This window comes from Pundamilia nyererei, unplaced genomic scaffold (genome assembly GCF_000239375.1).
Source record: "Pundamilia nyererei isolate P.nyererei 1_Seehausen unplaced genomic scaffold, PunNye1.0 scaffold00006, whole genome shotgun sequence".
Taxonomy (NCBI): Eukaryota; Metazoa; Chordata; class Actinopteri; order Cichliformes; family Cichlidae; genus Pundamilia; species Pundamilia nyererei.
Window position 1 is genome coordinate 2,460,145 of NW_005187407.1, and position 17,796 is coordinate 2,477,940.

The window sequence follows — 17,796 nt, forward strand, 5'->3', positions numbered from 1 at the left end:
CTTGACTTGAAAGAATTCTGAGTAAAACCAAAGTTACTTTCCCTAGTAACTAGTTACTTTGAAAGTAACGAGTAACTTGAAGTAACTGAGTTACTTTTGAGAGAAGTAACTAGTAATGTAACTAAGTTACTAATTTAAAGTAACTTACCCAACACTGGTTGCAAAGGTGACTGCTACAGAGAATGGCATTTAAAACCCATCCTCCTTCTCTGCTTGCGTGAGAATAATGTATTTGAGCATCACAGGAATCCTAACAAAATGGAAACAAAAAAGCTAAAGTTCCTGTTTGAGCATTAGTTATGCCTGACTGGGGAGAAATTTCACTAGCTTCCAAACATCTCTCTGTCTGCTTAAAAAACTTTTTTTTCAGTCATTTTGCAAGGCATCACATCTCCCTGGTGGAAGCACTGAGAAACAGCAATCAACATCCCTTTGCCAGTTGTGCCGAAATAAAAAAAAAAAGAAAAACCTCAAAGCTCTCTGCCTTGAAGACACATTTGGGACATAAATGGGCTTTTTATGACACTTCAATTCTGTCCATTTTCCTTTTGGCCAAGTGTTGTGCATTGTACAGTGTCAGAAAGAGAGGAGGAGAATGGCGGCACTGGGAGTCACAGAGGAGCCGCCGGTTGTTTAGATGAGATGAGCGAGAGACGAGAGCTCTTGAAGGAACAAGAAATGTGCTGAGCAGAGCAGAGCAGCAGTTAGCCTTCTTACGAGGGCACCCACAGGGGTAATCGAAGGCTTCAACTCTAACTATGTGTGCTCTGCTGTTGTCATTTAGGCTCACAGATTGCCTCGGTGCACTTATGAATGTGACCAGCTCTCTCCCTATCTGAAGTAACCACACTTTGAAAGTGAGTCAAATAAAAGCAGTGACAGTGACAGATGATGCGGCATTGTGCCTGGATGGAGGGGGTCCCATGTCATAAATAACAACGAATCTCAGTACTCAGGTATTCATATTCAAGTGAATCCATTTGAGGTATACTGCATATTATACACCAGGGGTGCTTTTTTGCAAATATATACAATCAGATGCAGTTAAGTGGGTAAGAATAATGCATTGAGTTGGCAAAAACGAGCAGGGTGAGTAATGTTCTGGCATTTCCAGCAGGGTTATACTATAAGAAAGTCAATGGGCCTTGGACATCAGGCACTGCAGCGGCTCCCTGATCTCAAATAATGTAAACCACAATATTAATTATGGTTAGGACAGGGGATGGGCACAAGTTCAACATTTACTTACTTTACTTACACTAGGCGATATATATATCTATATATCTATATATCTATATATATCATGTGTGTGTGTCACTGTCAGTCCCTTTCAATCCTTTTTTCTCTGCTTTCCAGACAGCAGCATCTCGTCAAGTGACAAAGTTAGTCTCTGAAGCATGTTTAACTGGCCACTTTTCTTTGTTACCTGTTCAGATTTCTCTGTGCATGCATTCCCATATGGAACAGAAATAGAAAAAACATATAAAAGACTTGCATCAGATGTGGCCTACTTCATATAGTGAATCATATAAGGCTTATATGATTTACTCATGAAAGTGGCCACTTTCATATATTGTTTTAGTAAGTATATTAGATCTGTTTTCACTTGTATGCTTTTCATACAAGTTTCACACAAGACAGATACAAACTTTATTAGATTTATATAGATCTTTTCCATGTGGGTTTACTTACCTGCAATATAATTTCCAAAAAACATTCTGGCAATGTACCAAACCTAATGAAGAAAAGAATGCACTTTATTTATTTATTAATGACAACACAAAAGTTGAAAAGGACAGAAGTCATAGCCTTCACTTTTTTTTCATAATGCACCAAAAGTGTAGAGTTATTGACAGGCTTAGACAATTTAGCACCCTTATTCCTTTAGTATTGAACCATGTTAGAACATAAGCAGTGTGGTTTGGCGCTGTCTTGCAGAAATAAGCAAGGTCTTCTCTTTAAAAGACGAATGAATTGCAGCATATGTTGCCTAAAAACCTGTGTAATTGTATATTGCCATGCATTAATAGTGCACAGGTTTCCCAGACCCCAAATTTCCTTCAATCATTGTGTATTTATTATAAAAGGCTTTTTACATTTTGTGTATCATTTTACACTTATTACATCTTGAAAATGCTTAGACATGACATAGAAAACTTAAAAGTCTGCAAAATACTGCATATACAAAACAACAAGATATCAGTATCAACGAGATATCTATGAGATATATGTCTTTTTTTATTGTTTCTTTCTGTATTCAGCAGTTCACCTGCGGATTTTTTAATTATTGCATTCTGTTTTTAATTTACATTTTATTTATTATTTTTATTCGTTATTATTATAACAATATATCTTAATTATTATCATTACATTTTAATAATGCAATGTGAAAATGTTGCAATAGTTCACTGTTTACATTTTATTTAAGATCTTATAGTATAAATCGTTTTCCTTATTTATTATTAAAGCCATGTGTAAGTAGTAAGACATTTTTATAGTATTTTACCAAGATTACTAATAAAAATGGTTTATTGTTCAGTTTGGCTAATTTCAGGTTTACATTAATCAAGAACTGCAGCACTGCGGTCTACATGCTTTAGCTAATTAAAATCAGACTTACTATGGTGCACTTTTCTGGGGGAACACTATATTTTCCCTGAAGTATGAATCTCTACTATTGATTCTGACAGAGTGGCATCCAAAACACATTCTCTCACACACACAGGGAATATAATATGAAATGCTCCCAGTACTGGAAGTGTGTGACCAGGCTAACACATAGCTGTCAACACTGCCACACCCACATAGCTGCTGCTTTAACAAGAGTGTGTTGAGAGACTCATAAATCAGTCTGTATTGAATGTGCTAGGTGAGTTTGTTAGTGGAAGTGGATTTATAGGTGATTTATTGACAGCAGAGCCTGAAAAAAATCGTTGTTTCCATGTGTGTGTGTCTGTGTGCGTGTGTGCGTGTGTGTGTGTGTGTGTGTGTGTGTTGTGGCTGTGCATGCATGTACTGTTCATACAGACACGTAAAGACCAAAAGTAATTTAGTCTTCATGAGTTTTATGTTTCAAATGTGCATGTTCCTCACTTTGATTTGAATAAAACCACAACTTTTCAAACTGTTTTAAATTAAGTGTTGCTCTACTGTTTTGTATGCGGTTCAGTGACACCACCATGTGGCTGAAAAGAGACCCAGCCTGTTTTGGTTAATTCCTTCTGTTGGCTTTGTGTTGTACGTGCACTGGTAGATGTGGTCTATGAATCTTTTTTTTTTTTTTTCCACTCCAGTCACTAAGATTTCCATAAAAGTTTTCATCACGAGTAAATCAATTTCTGTCTCTGTCTTCTTTCTTTACTTCCACTATAGTGGACCTCAAAGTATTTTAAAGTAAGTCTTTTCACAAATCCATTCATTCTCAGCACAGATATTTTATATTATTGTGCGTTTATTTTGTTTATTTTCATTTCTATTCTGTCTTGTTTGTTTAAAAGAAAACCCCTGCCACCAAGGTATTTTATTGGTGTCTTTGCCACCAAATTCATTTAACAGATTGCGGTGTGATCTCTTCGCCCTTGCCTAATTAGCGCCCATTTACATATTTACAGTGTGGCACACTTTCATTTCACATACCTCTAATTATCTAACAGTTTGATTGTTCATTATTTTGTATAATAACCTCAAAATGTGCGTTGTATATTAATTTAAAGTCATCTAGGTAACCTCTTAAAAATCTAAAAAAATCTAATATGCTTTTACATCATAACACGTTGTGGTGTCCAGCTCACTGTTATTAATCACCATCTCTGTTACTTTAGTTATATGGGAGGTATATCTACTGATCCCATGCATCCTCTTGTTTCCTATCCTATCTCAGAGTACCTAGGAAACATGTTGTGGATACAGACATCCATTTTTACCATGTTCCCAGTCACGCTGATGCCAGCAGAAAGCGCATAATGGAGGACACCGAGGACTGGCGCCCACGTACTGGCACCACCCAATCCAGATCTTTCAGGATTCTGGCTCAGATCACTGGCACTGAGAATGGTATGCTCCTGACTACAGTATAGTAGTAATATTAGTAATATTAGTGCATATAAACTGTTGACCAAACTTAATAATTGTGATGCTTTGTCTAATGTTATTGCCCTTGCAGTTCAAAATGAAGAAGCTGACACAGCCAAGAAGACAAAGTAAGTGCATGGCAATGAAAATGCTCAAATTTGACTTTTTATTGTCATTGATTGTGTGGAGTTAGCTGGATGTCGCTAACATAAAAGTCACTTTTATGGAGCAAACAGGGATTCTCACTCTGAATCTTTGTGGCAATCACACTGATGCTGTGTGGGTTCTTCCTGTCTAGACAGCAGAGGAAGGATCACATTTTATTCATTAAGTCAAAAGCCAGACCTCTGAGTACTGCACTTCACAATTCTGAATGGCTTTCTGAGCTCCGAAAGCTCAGAAAGCCATTCTCATTACATTCTTCTCTAATGCTACTCAAGGCTGTTTTGGAGCATGTCAGCAGTTAAGAGTCTTGCTCTGTGTATTTACCAGTTAAGGTGTAAATGAGTGTTTTGGTTTGTTTTTTTCTATTAGTCATTGTCGTTTGTGGATGTGACGGGTTTGCTGTGCTGCATGATGTGCTGCAACCATGACTGCATTGTGGCCTTATTCTCGCCGTTGGTTGTCCATTGGTTGTCTCTTGCTCTTGGTGGTTTGTGGAGTTACTGCGTGTCTGACATCACTCGTGCTAACATACAGATAATTTTGAATGTGAATGTAGCTGTGTGGTTTGATCCATTCAATTCATACTAATGGCCATGATTCAGTGGACATGGTAAAGATCAGTACTTCCCATATCAATTATACAATTGCTTTTACCACATCTTAATGGAGATTGTAGGGCAACATTCCTATTCTTCCTAAATCATTCTTTTATGTCTCTTCTGGTGTCCTTTTCTGCTTCTTCTTCTTTCTTCTTCTTACTTGTGCTGGATGGCAGAGTGAACAAGACCACTCGGTTGGTGATTGGCCCCAAGTACAACGAGCTGAGAGACTGGCACCACGGAGTGTCTGCTCGCACCCTCAATGTCCAGTAGACTTTGTGTATGTGTCTGTGTGCCTGTGTGTGTGATTGGCTGTCTCACTGTGTACAAAATGTATCGCTAAGGTGCTGAAGGAATATATGATTGTGGATCAGTGAGATTAAAATAAGTAAAGGAAATAATGCTGGAGTGAGAGCATGCTCGTGAACATTGGGAGTTTTATTGTGTCTGTATGTGTGTCAGTGTGTGCGTTTGAGTGTGTGTGTGTGTGTGGGCTTGTCCTTTACAGTTTGCAATGTGCTGGACCCTTTTAGACTGTTTATTGCGTGTTGCTTATGTGCTTAGCCCACTCCACTGATTCCAACCCTGTAGTTATAGATGGATGAATTACAGTAAGTGCACACCTAGAATCCTGGAGGAGGAGTATATACAATTTTAGTTAAGCCCATTTGTGGTAATGTGTGGTGTCATCTTCCATTGTTGCAGAGATAAAAGTTGAGAAATCCAGAACTTCCAATATGAATACTAAAATACTGCACACAGGTGTATACAAGCAATCTCAACATATTAAGTGTATACAGCTGTCCCTCGATACTCTTTTAGCTGTGATAAAGGCAACACATGGTTATGAGACAAGGAAAGCATCCTGAGTTTGCATACTGAAAATTGTAAAGACAGTCTTTATGAATCTTTTAGTTTACATTCACTTTAAGACATAAAAGACAAAAAAAAAATCGCTGAAAAATCACTTCTGGATAAATCTGAATAAGGTCTGGATGAGTATGTGTAGACTGTATTTGGTATGTCACTTTTTGCATAAATGTATGTTACAGAGGACACTTCTTTAAGAGTCAGAAGCTTGTTTACATCTATTGTGTCTGCTGAATGATTTCATAAACAGAAAAAAATACATTTCAACTTGTAGTGCATGTATGTACAGTATGAACCAATACCTTACAGTCAGGTCCAGAATTTGCTGGACAAAGGCAGAGGCAAGTTTTTGTGGTTTTTGTCACTGCACATCACCAAAATGCATTTTAAAATCAAATAGTCTGGATATAATCAAAGTGCAGATATTAAGTTTTAAATCAGAGGGTTAACAAAAGTGTTGACTTAACTGAAATACACGTTTTCTTATACACAGTGCTCCATTTTCAGTGACTCTAATGAATTTGGGCAGTTGACTGACTTATGAAACCTGTTTCTGTGTTAGTTCATGACAAAATATTCATTAGATTCAAAGAATTGAATTGGTGGATGCAATGGTATGGTATGGGTAGGTATGGCTGCCAGTTAAACCAGCCCACTATGTTTTATTGTGAGTGCTGATAGAAGTAGCAGGATGAATTGTTAAGTGTACATGGCTATACTCTGCTCAGATTCAGACAAATGCTGCAAAACTGATCAGATGGTGCTTCACAGTGCAAATGGATAATGACCCAAAGAATACTGCAAAAGCAACCAAAGAATTTCTCAAGGCAGAGAAATTGGTTGGTGGAAACAGGGGTTTATGTAATCCTACTAACTAAATGTTTCATTCAAATAATTTTATAAATCCCTCAAATTAAAGCTGAAAGTCTCAACCTCAATCTTCATCTTGATTGTTTGATAAATCACAATTGTTGTTTTAGAGAGGAAAAACTGTCTTTGTCCAACAAATTAAGACTTAACCGTACATGTCATGCTGCTGGTATAAAATAAACAGTCCAGTCTGGTTTAAAAATTTGTTTTCTTTAAGGTACGAGCAAGTAAGAAGCAGGCCAGGAATGAGGTTGTACAAAGTGACTTTATAAATACTATTTTAAGACCTTTGTATGTGACATATTCCTCCAGTGCCTTAACATATATTTCATCCCTATGTTTACTTAGTGCAAGTTCTGAATGTAATCAGTTTTTTTCCTGTGTAGAAAAGCACAATTTTGAAGAATGCTGAAGTCTGCTATTTATTTTCTGTGCTTGAAGGTTGTTTAAAAATTCTACATTGTAGCTAATAGGCTAATAAATTTGTTGAGTTTTTTTCTTGTTTCCTGTTTCTCTGTTTCTGGTGTCTTTTTGTTTGTTCTCACCATTCTGAATTCTGTTGCTCTTTCCTGTTTTAGCTGTCTTATTGAATCTGTTTGTGGTGGGGAGGCAGGAGGCTCATGTAGAACTTTCCACTTTTAATAGTGAAACTGTAGTCACCTTCAATGAAGATGGAATAAAAATTTTAAAAACACGCGCGCGCGCACACACACACACACACACACACACACACACACACACACACACACACACACTTGTTTTCATGTTTTAGTGAAGACATCTAATTGACATAATGCTTTCCATAGCTTCCCTGGTATTTTGTCCCCATAAGTGAATGTTGGTCCCCACAAGCATGGTGGCATGTCAATTTTCTGTCCTCACAATAATTTCACACACATAAACACAGTAATACAATCCAGATAAACCACATTATGTTAATTTTTTTTTTGCAGTTCTCTTGACATCATGTAATTTAGAGCATGCCAAAACTCTTGAACCCAAACACATTATTTTCTGCTATCTCTTATCTGCCAGTGCACAAGAGCCAAATAACACCTTTCTCAAAACTCTGTTTTTATTCATACTCCTGCTACTTAAGACTCTTTCACCTGCTCATTGCTTTGTTGCACACATTAAGGAATTTTACATTTCTCTCTCTCTCTCTCTCTCTCTCTCTCTCTCTCTCTCTCTCTCTCTCTGTCTCTGTGTGTGTGTGTGTGTGTGTGTGTGTGTATAAAATACTAAAAATCGACTGTAAGCTCTGGACTTTTTTTGGGATCTGGACCAACATATTTCCTGTGTTGCCACCAGAGGGTAGCACTGACTCAGAAAATGCTGTCCAGTAGGCGCACAGTAATATTCCTGCTACTGTTTAACTCTACTGCTTCAACTCAGTCTGACCTTGCTTCCATCTCAACACAGGGGCACTACAATGTATTTATATGATGGAAACTTCTCATTTGTTCCTTTGCTCCACTCTTTGTTTTTTGTCTCTTTCTGTTTTCTTTGGTCCTTTGCCTTTCCTGTTTCAACCAGGGCAGAACAAAGTATCTTGTGAGAAGGCAGCATCTCAGTACTTTATTTAATGTCCTGCTCAGCTGTTATGTTAGTTTCACTGCAAAATGCTTAAGGAAGAAAAGCTATCGTGTCTGTGAGTTGGACCTGGTATAGAACAAAAGGTAGACATAACAGACTGTAAGTAAAACTTTGAGCGAATGCTCTTACAACATGTTTATTATGCTTGCAACTTTGCAACAATAGCATGTAAATAGATACATATATAAAGCTGTATCGAAGATGTTTTTTGGATGGGTTGCATTTTATTAGTTATTGCATTGCTCATTATAACACCATTTCACCAGTATAACAAATAGTTTCGTTATTTTCAACTCACAGCATAAACAAGGCCTCGGATTCACGGACCATGTGGTTCAATAGCTGCTGTCAACAGTGAACAAGCCATGTTTATTCAAAGCATGCCCGCGCCAAAGGACATGGTCCATATGTCTGTGCAGCGACAGTTCATACCAACTATGACATTCTGTGGTCACTATGAAATAGCTTGGCAGCATCTCACAGAGATCAGTCATTGGTTGGTGGACACAACTGCACACAGTAAAACCGTGAAGCACGAACGGTGCGTGTGCATTTGCACGAGGGAGCTTGAGTGGGTGTCTACGATGGATAGACGTCTCTGTCACTGCGTGAGTGTGAATAGAAGCGCATGGTTGAAACAGTGCGTGAAAATCAAATTTGATCCAAAGAATATAACAGCGCTAAATTATAGACCATCTGTTGCGTGGTGGAGAGAGCTCCTGGACAGCAGTCAGCTATGTAAATGGACCATTTGTTCAGTATTTAAATTAAACCAACACATTTATGCGATGCATAATACAAACTCTTGTTGGCACTACAGTACACAAGGGGTTACCTTACATATGTAAAATCTTCTCTATTTTTTTCATTATCTCTTAATAGCATCAAACAAGAAATGTCATTATTAGGTAGAAAATAAACTTCAGATAAGACAACCACAGGAGCAGCAGCGGTGAAACAGATTAGGACCACTGACAAGGCATAAATAAATGTATATTTATCAATGTATATAAAGAGTACAATACAAAATAGATCAGATGACAGAATGAAAATCCCGAGCCTCTTTAATTATCCCTGACAATTGACAAGGTTCATATGTGGCCAAGTATGTCCAGATGGTCAGCAATCTAAGTGGCTACTGCCGAATCAGAAACAAACAGCAGAGCTCTCCATAAAACTAATCACAGTCTTACAAAATACAATAAAGTTACATGTAATTGGACTGATTGGTAGAGAATATTAATGAGCTTCAATGTAACTGGTTCTAATGAATGAAACGCTGGGGAGCATCTTATTTCCTGCTCTATTTGTCACCTGTTGTTAGCAAATTACTGTAGCTAATATGAATAAATGTTGTTAGCTTGTTGGCCAAGATAATTTAAATAGATGGCACTGTGGTCTTTAATCGTAGTTTATTAGCCTAATAGCATGATGAGGAAAAGGTCTTTCCTGAAAATTTTTTTTCTTGCTTGCTTGATAAGCTGATGCCTGCTGATGCTTTTTGTTTCTGTTGCTATGCAGAGAGAAAGACTGTGAATATTGTTATCATGGCAACACAGGGAAATACGCTTTTTAACTGTACTGCTACCTACTGTAGAAGGAACTACTACAAAAACTGTTCTCAGGACTTTGGTAGTTTTAAAAACATCTATTTCTGAAAAATAGACAGTGCACAAATGTGCACAAGATGCTCGAAGGAACTTTACAGATGTCCTAAATTTCTCTTTTATTAATAAGGTGTTGGAAACTACCTATATGAGGTATGGTATAATTATTCAGTTTATCAGCAAATGGTATGTTCCAAAATAGGAGTGGTTTGAGAACTCATTGCTATTGTGGCTGCTGTGACCCGATCACAAAGATGCTTTCTAGTGTACTTGTTCCCCTGCTTTAGTAAAAATGGCAGTACAAATCCAGCTAGTTGACACTGTCAGCACTTTGTCTGCAATGGATAGTTTCAGGATACTTTCAGTTTTGTCTCTGCCTATAGATGTAAGAAGTTAGTGTGAATAGCCATGGCTCCTACTGTCAGACATATGATATACAAAAAGGTAAGCTGATAATGAGAATGAAGAAAGATTGTATGTAGCCCTGAAGTCTCTTTCTTACAGAGAATACTTAGATTAGGACTGTGCTGTCTGCAGGCTGATTGGCTGGAATCAATGCTAACACAACAGTCCACTGGATGTATTTATCACACATTGGAGACTGTGTGTGTAGATTTTGTCAGTATGTATATATATGTATATATGAATCAGTAACTAAGTAAGCCAAAAGTGACAAAGTGCTTTACAATACAACAATAAAAATGCTACAAATGGACACATCTAAATAAAAGCAATCCTCTACAGGTGTGTGTTAAGCTTCATCCTAACAGTATCAGTTAGGAGCGAGTACCACAAGTTGGGAGCTAGACCTCAAAAGCACTGCACATGCCACAAGCAAGCATTCATCAGTTGATTTCAGACACGCAGTGTTTACATGTGAATTTTCATTAATACAGGGAGCCGCCATCTGACCATGAAACGCTCTAAAAGTGATCACCAAACGCTTAAACTAAACCCTAAATTTTATAGGGAGCCAGTGTAAATAGGAGAGCATTGGTGTCACGTAGAATGTTTTAGAAGATCTGGAGAGAAGCCTCACAGTTGCCTCTATGATTATTCCCATTTCAGGTTGAGACACAATGTATTTAAGATATATTTAAGAAACAAATTTAATACTCACATTTCCATATTGTACATTTTTACAGTTTTACAACAGCAAATGAAGCATGTTTGTTGTAAACGTAACAGGTCGATTGTCATTTTTGACAGCCATTTAACTTCTGTTTCAGTTATACCACTTTTAAGCTGTAATTATTACTTTTATTTGTTTTATTTTTTTCTTACGAGGAGTGTTACTGAAGAGGAGGCCCTTCTAGAATACACCTACTGTATTCCAGAGTTATGTTAAGCACTCATTTAGAAAGTTTGAATAGTGCTATGGTAAATCCCCAATCTGTATATATAATGTAATGCTTTGAATGGCTCTAAATAAGCTACACAATCCTTTCACTAGTTTCTGTCTCTTTGATTCTCACTGTACTTTCCTCTCTTTCATTCTCTAGTTCTTGTTCATACAAAACATACAGGCACAACTTATCGTAACTATGACTGCAGTTGCCATAACATGTGTCTCCCATGAGTCCTCTAACTGCCAGGCACAAGGGGAAGACAGCAGTGATCCAACTGTTGGCATCAACTGCAACTATGCATTATGGTTGTAATATGTCTGGGGAGAGATTGTTGGCCCACCCAGGTTACTCAGTTGGTGCTCAAGAGTATGCGCATACTTAAACACACACACACACACACACACACACACACACACACACACACTTGATGTTATAGAGAGGTTATTCATTTTGCAGAGGAAAGTTTGAGACCTTGGGGTTACATTTAATTAAAGGACGGAGATATTTTGTGCTTTTCCACCATGATAATTGGACAAATCTTTGGTACATGCAAACTGGCAAAAATATTTCATAGCTGGCCAAAATCAGGTAAAAACATTAAAGGTTTTTCAAAGTTGATTTCCTCTCTTGTTTTTATAGTTTATTTGTCATTTGTGTAATTAAAATGGCATGTGATTTGAAGGAATGCTTCAAAGAGTTGACAGACAACTAGAGACAACTATTTAAAAAAGAAAAGAAAATTTCCTTTACCTCAAGGGTGAAGACAGAAGAAGGTGTTGCCTACAGGTCTGCATTACATCAAAACATTTAACTCATGAGAGATGAACTGAAGTTATTACCCTCAGAAAATAGGAGCCTTACATTTTTACTTTTGAAACCATAAAATACACAAATCAGTGTCAGATATATTTGGATTCCTTTAAAGATAAAATGCATCACCCTGTGCTACAGTCATCTTCATCAGATATGGAAGAAGAACCATATGAAATCATATAATGTGCTCAGGTCAATTTATCCATCTTGTGTGATGAGCTGTAAAGTGCCTCAAATCCTATGACCCATGATTTCATCACATGAATTAGTGGTTGGGCTTCATTTGACACAATAACCATTAAATCTTAGTACAGAGTTACTTATCCTTTGACCTGCGTTTAAAATGTAGTTGTATTTCTTGGGAGACCATGAGAATCGACCAATGAATCCATAGTAATGCAGTTTTAGTTGGCTTAGATTGGTTTTATATGACTGCAAAGAAGTTTCCAGACCCATTAAGAAACCACTATTGACCCATTATAGAAGAAAAGCAACAGTGGTAACATGCACCTTTGTGTACATTTGCTAGAATAATATAGAAATTAATCAGTGAATATAGTGTAATTTATGTGTTCACATTCGGCACTATATGGTCTTTAATTCATGTAGTCTGGCATCAATCCACAGTTGATGTGAAATGAGCTCTTTTTTATAATACATTATCTTATTATTATGTTTTTTACTCAGCTGTAGTCTGTTAAGTGTCTTTAATCACTGAAATTCTTCCTCTGGCATCACCTTTGATTAGGTGTGCTGTAATATTACTGCTGTTCAGTCCTACTTGTCTCCTCTCTGTCATCATTCCTGCAGCCTGGGCTGAGTTCTCCTATGAATGTGGCACATGGGTAACTTTTAGTGTGTACTGGATTCACAAGGAGCACGTGTACAGTGAAGGTGCATACTGCACTGTTTTGGCTATAGTTGCATTCTGTGTTTTGGTTGGTACCATACCATCTCTCCATCTGTCAGCAGATAGGTAGTCTGGAGTGTATCTGAGTGTATTTTGAGAAGAACTTAAGAAAATTGGTGTTTTTTTCCCTGTTTTCCTTCTTGCCTCCTTAGTGGGATATGATTACAATGAGTTATGAAAGGTATTTTGCAAAGATAATAAAATAATAACTAAGATATATACTATACTGCACATATGTAAACAGAATCTGCTACCATTACTGCCGTATGAGCCATCACCCTGAGTGATGAGTGAGACGGATGAAAATAGAAACCAGTAGAAGGCCTGGTTAGCTGGATCTACACCAAAATTTAATGAGTTCATCCTTTGCCCATGCTCTACTTATAGCACAAATTTCATGACATTCAGCTTTTTATTTTTGGGGTGAGCTCACTAAAAAACTGACATCTGTATTTGGGCATAGGTAATTTTGGCAATGTGTTTTCTGAACATCTGATATGTAGGGACTAGAGCCTGATCAAGGATTTCTAAGACTGATAACGATACCGATATTTCTCATTTTAATTAAAAAATTACATATATGAATTTTAATCTTTCATATTTGCAAAAGCTAAGCAAACAACTTTGGATAACTGATTTCCACTCTGCCACACTCTGCTTGGATGAACTGGTTGTTTAGTTTGTGGTATTCCAAACGTGTTGTCAACAGAGAAGTTAAAGAGTGCTGTCTTGTGGACAAATTTTGCAAAGGTGTTTCTCCTGTCACCTCTTTACTATCAGCTGTTATGAATGGCTGAAATTGGCCAATATATTGTTTGAGCTCTATCGGGGACAGTGGATTCTAGCATTAAGTCATACATTTGATTACAAATCTCATTAAGCAATTTTAATGTTGTGTTTCTGTTGTGTTGTCCTGCACAGTGAGGAATATGTGGAACCCGAACTCAACAGCCATGAGTCTGCAGTTGTTAAGACTATGATCAAAGGACCTGCAACAACCTATGGTAAACACTGTGTGTGTTCTTGCTTGCATTCATATGATAGCAGCTAATCCTAACTTTCCACTCAATCACAATCACAGTCACAATTTCTTAAAATCAGTTTTACATCCTTTAAAAAGAATACAATGTATGCACTTGGACCAAGACACAGCAGGCTCTTGTTTACTGACTTAAACTATTAACACATACAGTATATACATGATATTGTGTACGTAAATCTTGCTAAATTTTGCTCATCTTGCCAAGGCTGCATGAACTCACTGCCAAATTCAAACAGGGATATATTGTGTGAATGTGTGTGAGTTGTTTCTGTCGAGTTATATTTTCTCACTGAATTAACTAGCTAAGTGTAATGAAACTAAGCTGTTTTCTTAGCATAAGTCACGGTGAATGCATGCATACCCAGAATGTAGACTTCCCTCCACAGACTTCTAAAAATAAACTTGCATTTATGAATTAAGCTAAATCTTCTTTTAAGTGTGCATTTTGATTGATTCATATATCACCCCCACAGTTAAAAAAAAAGGTGTTATTTATCCTCACATACAAAAAAACCCAAAACGTTAGGTTCCCAATTCTGGCTTGGTGTGAAACTGATTTACGACTGTTGGATAAAATGTTGTTACAGCCAGTTAGAAAGGGTAAAGAGACTTATTTTCCATGGTTAAAGCATGACATATGTTGTGAAATAGGTCAGTGCAGACTTTCTTTTCCTTTTCAGCTGTTATTGCTCTGTGGAACACCATTAAGAAGGAGAGAAGGCCCGTGCTGCATGTGGTGCCTTGCTTAGTCACATGTGTAGCATTTCTACTCTGTCAGAAAGATAATATTTATTGAAGAGACCTGCCGGGAGTGGTGGAAAGCTTTAAAAGCGAGGCACTGAGCTGCAGCATAATGTCCATATCCAATCAGCACTCCATTAATACATTCTGAAAGTGAATGTCTGTTTTATATATTATTGGTTATTATCTACATTCACATAGCTTTTTTATATGCTAATCTATTTGTTTGTAAACAAACCTTATCAAATCTCATTGAACACAAACCACTCTTCAGGCTGCAGCTTCTGATCTGACACAAGTCCTCTCCGCTTCTCAATCTGATGTAACTGCCCCCAAAATTGTAAATGCGGTCATTTTCCCAACAACCCAGGATCATGAAAATATACTGCTGGCCATATAGCACTCCCAGCAGCACTCCCAGCAGCATTTGGCCACTGGCCCATTTTGACTTCTGAGCTGCAGTGAAAGAAACCAGGCCTTGTAAAACAATGCTGTCACTGTTAAAATTTGAAAACACATGATGCAGTCGCCTGCATCCTCTGCTTACCTGCCCACCCTCCCCTAAACTATTTGAGCCCTTTTGATCGCTCAGCATTCTATCGAGGAAGCTTTCATATCTAACTTTTAGCTTTGTAGGTTAACACATTTAACATAAGCCCACTGTTTGTTTGTTTCTATGAACTTACACATACACCATTATTAAAAGTTAATGACAGCTTTAAACATGGCATGCAATGGTAAAGCCGATCGCCATATGTAGTCTTTCTTTCACCAGCACACAAAAACACTACCCTTTCCATAGTGTGGAGATCAAAGAATGGGCTATGTGTTTAGTCAGGTGTCTGGGTTTTTAGTAGAGGGTATGTCTTGGTGGTCTTTATGTGTCTATGTGTGTTTGGTCATATGCATGAATACACATGCAACATAGGAATGTGTTCCAAGCTGAAAAATTCTGTGTGCAGCTGAAGATTGATGTGGTAAATCCCTGGCTATGACAACAGCAGACAGCCTGCTGCATGCATGACCATGACACCTGCTGGGTGTATAGTCATAGAGGGTAGAGGTCAAATGGCTAGCAAATGTGGCAAGAAAACATAGTTACACAAATACAAACACTCTCTGTGAGAATGTGAGTGGTCTTTTGGGAGAATGTGAGTGGTACATCTTTTTATTTTTCTTCCACCTTCTGTAGGTCCACAGACTGGTTTGATTACGCCATCTTTTGGCATGAAGGGTAACGGCAGTGCCAGTGTCCCACGGGGTCCTGCTCCGGCCCGACCTGTTCCTCAGCCCCACCCTAAAGATGAGGACACCCTGGTACAGATGGCAGAACATATTCCTGCTGGCACTCGTACGCCAATGTGTGCCCACTGCAACATGGTGATCAGGTGAGGGGCAAACAACATGGCTGATATTAGATATCAACTATCAGCTTAAAATCAGACTTAAAAAATGTATTTTTATAGATCAGTTTTTCTTCCTGTTTTAACCAGGCACCTCAGAGAGCCCCTTAAAGGCTTTATAACATCCCGTGTAATTTGGACATTTTGTTTTTAATCGAGCATTCAGATCTGTTTTTAATAGTATACTTGTGTCAAAATATCAAAGCAGCTAAAAACCATTAATTTTATAAGAAAGTCTAGGTCTCTAGTTACACAAGATATGTAAAGTTATGTTTGATATGTATTTGAAAATATTGGCATTCACCTTGTCCAGTCACAGTATAGGAAATGGAACCTGACAGATGTATCTGTTTGAGCTTGGCTGGACTGATATTTAGCAATTTAGCAGTATCAGCATTTATGACGTCCACTAGTGTCCAAACTGCTGATCCGAATAGCGTTTTGCAGGATGTGAAGAAGTAAATAAATAACTACACATAACGAATGTTATATTTATGGTTTGTGTTTTTGAAAGAAAAGTATATTGCAGTCAATATTTCAGAATATTAGATTTTTAAATCAGCCAATAATGGCACAAACACACCAACCAGCTGAGTGGGCTTGCTGTCAACTAGTAAGCCTTGGGTTGCTGTGACACTAAAACAAGATTATTTTTAAACTGTATTGTGATATCTTAGTAAGGACTCATAAATAGACACATAACAAATGTTAGGTAAATGTGCTTATGTTTCATGTCTCTGAAAGAAAAAAATATCAACATTTTCAATGACAAGTATTGGTATCTGTCTTAAAATGCCTATATCAGTCGTGCTCTAATATACTACTACTAATAGTAATAATAATAGACAAAATGCTTCACAGTTTAAATAAAAGCCACACATTGACACACTGAATCGCATAATCCTTGTAATATCAACTATCTTAGTAGTGGTCTGTAGTGTCAGCAGGTATGGAGGGGGCAGTCATGGCCATTTATAATGAAAACTGTGAGAGAAAGGTGTTCGGTTCCATCATGCCGTGCCTTTATACTTCTTGCACAAGGACAGTCAAAAGAGAATTGATCTCAGCTTGGCTGCACCCACATCAAATTATACTCAAATTAAAAATGAGAATGGAAATATGTCTGCTCCTTAATTATTCAGCACCACAGCTAGGCTCTTAAAATAATTAACCTGAAACCATCTCGAGTAAACAATCTGTGTATGAAACTGTAGAACGACATTTGATTGCGGCGTGGATAACGGATAGGAGAATTAAGTTGCACCTGCCGCTGATAAAAGAGCAGAATAATGTTATACGCAGACAATCTCATTAAAAACTCATGCAGTTACACCACATCTGCCCTCTGTTGTGTCAATTTGTCAGTTTCAGTTATGTTTAATATTAAGAACTGGGAATGTAATCAATGACTTCTCATAGAAGTGTGTTTAGGACATGTTTCTGTGCTCAGATAAATATTTTGCTTATACTTAGAGATCAGACCAAGATGTTATGTCTTGGAAGAGGAGTAAGATTTTATTAATGGAGCATAACTAGCATAACTGCCAGAATGGCTTTTATGAGGTAATTAAGAAAATGAATTGGATTTTCCAGCTGTACAAAGTGCCTGAAAACTTGCATTTGAACTATAAAAAGTTATTAAAAGCTGTTAAGGTCCAGCCAGAATGGCACAAAAGAGCAGATCACTGAGGAATAATTTCCTGAAATTCTTCTCCTGTCGACCTCACTTCTTGTCCGGTAACTTACTGCCCTGACTCATG

At 37.5% G+C, this 17,796-nt stretch overlaps 1 protein-coding gene across 4 annotated transcripts in view; it reads left to right on the plus strand.

The window, feature by feature from the left end:
* pdlim5a (PDZ and LIM domain 5a) overlaps positions 1–17,796 on the plus strand; it is a 62,528-nt gene that overhangs the window by 38,138 nt on the left and 6,594 nt on the right. The window contains exons 5-11 of one of the 4 annotated variants that reach the window (XM_005722068.1): positions 1,357–1,382; positions 3,373–3,393; positions 3,498–3,515; positions 3,881–4,053; positions 4,163–4,199; positions 13,772–13,854; positions 15,826–16,021. In XM_005722068.1, the coding sequence (XP_005722125.1) occupies positions 1,357–1,382; positions 3,373–3,393; positions 3,498–3,515; positions 3,881–4,053; positions 4,163–4,199; positions 13,772–13,854; positions 15,826–16,021 (554 nt within the window). The remainder of the gene's footprint in view (positions 1–1,356; positions 1,383–3,372; positions 3,394–3,497; positions 3,516–3,880; positions 4,054–4,162; positions 4,200–13,771; positions 13,855–15,825; positions 16,022–17,796) is intronic. The other 3 variants (XM_005722069.1, XM_005722070.1, XM_005722067.1) reach the window with 3 other exon arrangements.